General features: G+C 53.8%; 1 protein-coding gene across 1 annotated transcript in view; it reads right to left on the bottom strand.

Moving 5' to 3' along the window:
• The window catches only part of ASMTL (acetylserotonin O-methyltransferase like), a 21,298-nt gene extending 14,444 nt beyond the window's left edge, over positions 1–6,854 (bottom strand). Inside the window, exons 1-6 of the mRNA XM_023515060.1 lie at positions 6,713–6,854; positions 5,622–5,753; positions 4,222–4,269; positions 1,550–1,614; positions 1,029–1,090; positions 498–606 (exon numbers count right to left, since the gene is read on the bottom strand). Coding sequence (XP_023370828.1) covers positions 498–606; positions 1,029–1,090; positions 1,550–1,614; positions 4,222–4,269; positions 5,622–5,753; positions 6,713–6,805 — 509 coding nt within the window. The 5' untranslated portion in view covers positions 6,806–6,854. The remainder of the gene's footprint in view (positions 1–497; positions 607–1,028; positions 1,091–1,549; positions 1,615–4,221; positions 4,270–5,621; positions 5,754–6,712) is intronic.
• Between the last annotated feature and the right edge of the window lie 482 nt (positions 6,855–7,336).

Genomic DNA, 7,336 nt, shown 5'->3' on the forward strand with positions numbered 1-7,336 from the left:
CCAGGCACCTGCCATCACAGGAGGCTGAGCCAGGGGGGATCACTTGAGCCCAGGAGTCCGAGGTTTCTGTGAGCTATGCTGATACCCCGGCATTCTATTCAGGAGGATGGAGTGAGATCCTATCTCCAAAAAAACCCCAAAAAGAACACGATCCATGGTTCTTAATTTCAGTTGGCTGTAGAACATGTCTCATGAACGAACTGGAGTTTCGCAGTCTGTGAGTGACATGTCCTCAGCCCACTGCCCTCAGCTGCAGCCTTTTAGTCTGTTTCTGAGGCATCAATGTCCTTAGATTCCACAGAAGAGCGACAGCAAGGGCTGTATGTGTCTCTCTGTGCCTGGCTTATTTTACTGAACAGAACATCTGCCAGGTCCATCTGTGTTGTTACGGATGACAGGATTTCTTTTTTTTTCCGGAGGCGGACAGTATCCCATGTGTGCAGACAGCTGGGGTCCCCTGCCTGGTCCCCAGCCCCACACACAGCCCCCGGACTCACATGGGCTCCCCACTGTGGATGTATTCCCAGAGGAGCTCCTCGGACAGCTCCGAGAACTTCACACTTGTTTCCTCGTAGAATTCGGAGACCTCAGTGTCCAGCTGACCCTCTGTAAGGACAAAGGCACAGAGGTGAGGGTGCACAGCCAGAGGTGAGGGTGCACAGCCAGGCTGACCTCTGTTTCCTGACTGCCCATGAGGGGATGGACCCCAGGCTCATCCCACAGCCAGACACCTCCCCTTGGTGAAGAGGGAAGGTTCACTTAGACAGGAAAGAAGAGAAAAGCCACAAAACAGAAAGAGGACACCAGAGACCTCGGGGGAATCAGGAGGGGACAGGCAGAGCCAGCCCACAGACAGGGCCTCCCATTCTGTGCCGAAATCCTCCAAGTGGCACTTTCAAGGTCAGCACATGGCCACAGCAGGGAGGGGGCACCTCCACGCACAGCAGGACTGACAGCAATTCAGAGGGCCTGGGGTCTGTCCTGGGGTGCAGTCTCCCCAAGTTCACGTCCCCCTGGGCCCCAGTCACCTTTGCTGTAGCAGTGGACGATGGCAACACCCGTGAACACACTATGCTCTTTCCCGTTCAGCCTGCAAGACACAGCCGTCACCCCACACCGTGGCGGGCAGGAGCTGTAAAGAGAGCTCCCACCTTCCCAGGGGCCTTCTGTGTGTGCAGAGATGGAACGAGAGGTGAGGCAGCCTGGGCTGCCCAGCTGGGAGCATGGGGCATGGCCAACGTGGAGCACCAGGGTGGCTGCCGTGGAATCCCAACTGGACTCCCACCTCCTCAGCAAATGCCACCAGGGTAAGATGCACGGGGCTGCCCCGTGCAGCCAACTGGACGGGACAGCTGCCCTGAAGCCCAGAGCTGGGGAAGTGTATGTGGGCAGAACACAGAGCCCACAGGCTGAGAATGTGCCAGGGGTCAAGGCACACAGTGGGCTTGCTCCATCCTCATATCTCAGGCTGGGGGAGCTGAGGCTCTGACCACTGAGGCCACGCACTGACTCCCAAGGCTCTTTCTGCATCCCGGATAGCTGTGCCCACCTGGATAGCATCCTGTAGGCATCCTGCTTGTCCACCGGCTTCTCCAGAATCAGCCCAGACACCGCCTGCGAGACACCAGCACAGAGGACGTCGGTTACCACTTCCCTTCTGCAAAAGTCCCACTGTCCACTTAGAAGTTGGGCTTTTGTTGAAGTGAAATCGACATGACACACACTTTCCCGTTTTAATTGTTTTTTTTTTTCAGACAAGAGTTTTGCTCTGTCAGCCTCAGTAGAGTGCTGCGGCTTCAGCCTAGCTCACAGCGACCTCAAAGTCCTGGCCTCACGCGACCCTCCTGCCTCAGCCTCCTCCTGAGTAACTAGGACTACAGGAGCATTCCACCTGGCCTGGCTAGTTTTTCTATTTTCAGTAGAGACAGAGTCTCCCTCTTGCTCAGGCTGGTCTCAAACTCCTGCCACCATGGCCTCCCAGAGTGCTGGGATTACAGGAGTGAGCCGCCAAGCCCTGCCTCACTTCCCCATTTCAAAAGCAAACAATTCAGGAGCATTTTGTACATTCACCATGTTCAAACTCCACCTGTGTCCAGTTCAGGAACATTCTCATTGCCTCCAAAGGACACCTCGCCCCATGCAGAGTTGCTCCCCAGTCCCTGGAGACCATGCGCCCACTGTCCTGTGCACGCTGCATGTAAATGGAATCACAGGTGCCCGTCCCATCTGGCTCCTCCCCCAGAGCCTCTGTCTCATGGTTCATCCACTCAGCAGGTGTCAGACCCCGTTCCCTTTCTACACGGCTCCCTGGCATGCACAGAACACAGCCTGTTCACACACTCGCCTGGGTGGACATTTGGGTGGTTTCCAGCTTTTGGCTGCTGTCAACATTTGTGTTCAAGGTTTTCTTTGAATATCTGCTTTCAATTTTTCAGGTTTACATCAAACAGTAGATGTACTAGTCTCCTGGGGCGGCCCTGCCAGAGTCCCGCAGACCATCCCACAGACCCGGCAGCTTAAACCACAGAAGTTCATTCTCCCACATCCTGGAGGCTGGAAGTCCGAGATCGAGGTGTCTCAGGCTGGTCCCTCCTGCGAGGTGTCTCAGGCTGGTCCCTCCTGGGCACACGTGTAGACACCATGTTCTCCCTGTGTCCTCACAGGGTCGGCCCTCTGTGCATGTCTGTGTCCTCATCCCCTCTTTTATCAGGACAGCAGTCCCAGGGGGTCAGGACCACCCTGGTGACTCATTTTACCTTAATCACCTCTGCAAAGACCCATCTCCAAACACAGCCACAGTCTGTAATGGGCTTTGGTAATTTGGGCTTTGACAATTCTACCCACAACAGCAGAATTGCTGGAGCACCACGTAATTCTATATCTATCCTTTTCAGGAAGGAACCTGAGTTTTCACTTTTTAACATCCCTAGAGGCAGGCAAGGTGGCGTCTGAAGTCCCAGCTACTTGGGAAGCTGAGGCAGGAGGATCGCTTGAGCTCAGGAGCTTGAACCCAGCTTGAGCAACATAGCAAGACCCTGTCTCTAAAAACAATTTTTTTTTTAAAACTTTACAATCTTGAAACAGGCATGGTGGCTCATGCTGGTAATCACAGCACTCTGGGAGGCCCAGGTAGGAGGATCCCTTGAGCTCAAAAGTTTGAGACCAGCCTGAGCATTAGGAAGCCCCCATCTCTATTAAAAATAGAAAAACTAGCCGGGCATTATGGTAGGTCCCTGTCTGTATGCCCAAGTATTCAGGAGGCTGAGGCAGGAAGATGGCTTGAGCCCAGGAATTGGAGGTTGCAGTGAGTTATGATGACACCACTGCAGTCCAGCCGCGGTGACAGAGTGAGACCCTGCCTCTGAACGGGATCTCCTTTTTGCCTGCAGGCACACAGGTACCATCACTTTAGCCACATGGAGCCAGGGGGACCCTGGATCACCGCAGTGAGTGCTTCCTACCCCTGGACTGTCTTTACATTTGCAGCGCCTGGCACTAGGGCTCAACATCCCTCCATCATGCTGGCACCAGGCTGGCCAGAAGAGGGGCTTAGATGTGTCTCTGGCGTGGCAGAGACACACGGACGGTTCCCACAGAACAGCATTCTGCTCAGTGTGCAAACACGCATTGTGGGTAGAATCCTGCTCCCCAGAAGGTTTGTCTGCCACCTACCCCCGGCCCCTCTGAACACAGTGGTGCTTGGAAACAGGGTCTTTGCAGAGGCAGTTCAGGCAAGGTGAGATGGGAGGAGGGTGATCCCTAAGTCCACTGAGGGGTGCACTTATTAGAGAACAGAAATTTGGACCCAGACACCCACAGTGGAACAAGGCCACGTGAAGACAAAGGCAGAGGTTGGGGTGATGCAGCCACAAGCCAAAGACTATCCAGGATCGTCAAAAGCCACCAGAAGGTGGACGGAGGCATAGACCTGACTCTCCCCCCAAGCCTCCAGAAAGAGGCAGCCTGCTGGTGCCTTAAATTTAGACTTGTGGTCCCTAGAACCCTAGGGGAGGATAGTTCTATTGTTTGAGCCACTGGGTTTGTGGGTGTTACAGACGGTCCAGGAACAAGTGCGCCCTCTACCTATGCAGGTGGGCGCGTCCTGGGCCCTGGGGGGACACCGGCTCCCTGAGGCACTCACTTCCTGGGTCAGGGTCTGACACAAGCTGAATCTCCAAGAACATGTAAACCAAACTACAGGCTATACAGAGGAGGACTCACCACGATGGTGTCTGCCCCGATGACCACGTCGGGGGTCCGGAGGTCCTTCTAGAAGAAAGCCAACCTCAAATTTAGAAGGGACATTCCTTCCTGTGAGTCTCACACAAACATGTTCACGGTATGCTGCACCAGGGGAAAGCATCTCTGAGACGTCACAGCAGCCTGAGTTTGGAGCCCTCATCGCCCCAGGCAAGGACACAGGTGCATCTCCAGGTCCTGCAGGGCCCAGGGGCTGGGACCCTGTGATCAGCTCTGGGGGACGGCACCTGCTGGGCGCTCCAGAGCAGCTGGTGGCCACACTGGGAATGTTCACACTGGCTCTGCAGGCTTTTCATTCCTTCAGGGGGGAGCTCCTGGGCCAGCTCCATGAAGGGTGATTTCAGGCCCCAGATGCTCCCTGAGCATCTGAATTATGGCCAAAAGGTTTTTGACCCACTCAGTATATGGGGATAAAGTACTTAAGTCAATAGAACAAATCTAAGCTCAAAATTCAACCTTGGGGCTGAACACCGTCATGTGAAATCTATATACAACCTTGATCTTGGTTTGCACCTAAATACTAGTCTAAGTGATCCCGTATCAAAACCAACCAGTCACTACTCATTTATCTATAACACTAAATTATAGCATTAACTTCAATGCATTTATTATGCGAATTGCAATAGTATGTTACATTATCACAAGTAGAAACAGATAAACTAATTCTAACCCTAGATGATATTGTTATATCCATGGTATATCACATATCACATTATAACAAACAGTAACATATAAGATATATTGATTCTATATTATAACTGATATTTTATTAATTGCAATAGTATGTTATAAAATGCAAACTGACAGACCAGCTACATTACTTCTATACTCTAAATGATAATATTTAGGGTATACTATCAACAGTATATCAGATTATAACAAATACTAATACATAAGATACACGTACCTTAATTGTATTAGTATACTATAACTGACATTATATGAATTGCAATAGTATACTACCTGTTATTTAAATAGTAACAGATAACTGCATTAATTCCACATCCTAAATGATAGTACTGTGTTATTTATAATAGGATAGTATAGGATAGTATAAAGTAATGATAAGCTACATAATTCTACATCATAAATGATACTGTTGTGTGCATTGCAGTAAAAACACACAGTAATAAGCCACGCTCATCCTACATTATCAATGGTACTGTACATTAATTATATATCAATTATAAAACACAATAGGAAAGGTATTATGAATGATACTGCAATAGTACGTTATAACGAAGTAACAGATAAGCAGCATTAATCATATATATATAAATGGCATTGATTTATAACATTTATGTTAAAAACCTGGAAATCCTCTCACAGCAAGAGAGCATTAGAGGAAGAGGGCCCCTTGCCTGGTGCAACCTGCTAGCCACTTCCAGGGCCTTCTGCTTGGCTGTCTCCACGGCGTATGCATAGGGGGTGGGGAAGGAGGCTTTATTCAGCTTCTCTTTAAACTTGGAAGGAACCACCTCAAACCTGAGACCCTGCAACAGAAGAAAAAGGATCTAGGAGGGTGGTGGGAGAGCCCCAGAACAGGAGGTGCAAGATTCACGCCTCTGCTGGGCGGTGACCCAGGCCACTGGCTTTGGCTTTTAACATGTACCCACGTGGGGTTAGGGAGCCAGCCAGGGACAGACCATGAACCAAGCCCAGGTGGACATGCAGGGGACAGGCTGGAGAACAGAGAAGCTGGCGGCGGGGGAGTATTGATCGGGATGTGTGGTGTGAGGTCAGAAGGCTCCCAGGGGCCACTGAGGGTCAAAGCGGCCTACAGAAAGGGTCCTGTCCACACGAAGTTCCAGAAATGATGGTGTTAGCCTGCTCCCCTAACACATGGGGACTTACAGCAGCCCCAGGGGAGGCCAGTCCTGAGTCTCTGGGGACCTAAACCTGGGTTGGGTAATGCCACCAGTGAGGAACCCCCCACACCCCTACAGGGTGCATGTGGGTCTATACCTGCAGGTCACTAAGTCCCTGGACCCTGGACCCCAAATCACATAGGCCCCTGCACTACAACCCCCAGATCACTGAAGGGCCTCTCTACAGCTTACAGCTCCTGGCCCCTCAGAGGTCCCAGGCCTCCAACCTGGTCACTAGCAATGACAAGGTCACCCACTCCGGTTACTAGACCACCATAGTAGGCCCTCCCATCGGGGTCACCAGCAGTGAACAGGCCCCCCATTCTGGTCACGAGGCCCTCATCTTGGTCACTAGGGGTTACCAGGTCCCCATCTTGGTCACTAACGGTCACCAGGTTCCCATCCTGGCCACTAACGGTCACCAGCTCTCCATCTTGGTCACCAGCGGTCACTAGGTCCCCATGCCGGCCACTAGCAGACCCTAGTCCTCCACCCCAGTCACCAGGCCCAGCCTCCGTCCCCGGCGTCCGCGGTCCCCTCCCCACGTAATGGCCCGCACCCACGGCCGGTCGCAGCTCACCCACCGCGTTGCTGAGAATCTCCCGGCGGCGCGGGGAGGCACTGGCCAGTACCACGTGCTTGTGCAGCAGCTTTCCGAGCACCGGGCACAGCACCATGGCGCTGCAGCCGGGACGGAGACCCGGAGACCCGTAGACTCAAAGACCCGCGCCCTGCGCAGGCGCACGGTGGCCACAGAGAAAGGAGCGCGGAGCCACGCCCACCTGAGGACCCGCCCACCGCCCCGTCCCCCCTCTGCGAGGAAGCCCTTCCCCTCCCAACGCAAGCCCCGCCTCCCGGGCTAAGCCCCTCCCACTTCCAGTCCTTCCTCCGCGAGGAAGCCCCGCCCCTCCCGCCGTCCGTCACTCCTAGGCAAGGAAGCCTCGGCCCCGCCCCGACAGCGCTCTTCAGGTCCCGGCTCTTCAGGTCCCGCCCAGGGGGAGGTTCTGAGCCCTTCCAGACTGGAGAGGAGACAAGGCCGGTTCCGGGAACCGGCAGAGATACCAGCCCTGCAGACGCGACGACTAGGGTCCCCGCGGGCGGTGCGGCGCGCAGACGTGGGAGGTCCCAGCGGCCGCGGTGGGGCGGGCAGTAGGAGGCTCAGACCTGGAGGTGGCTCCGCGGGCGGGAGGGAGCAGCGACTTAGCGGG

Source organism: Otolemur garnettii, unplaced genomic scaffold (genome assembly GCF_000181295.1).
Source record: "Otolemur garnettii isolate 467f Iridium unplaced genomic scaffold, OtoGar3 scaffold00065, whole genome shotgun sequence".
Classification (NCBI taxonomy): domain Eukaryota; kingdom Metazoa; phylum Chordata; class Mammalia; order Primates; family Galagidae; genus Otolemur; species Otolemur garnettii.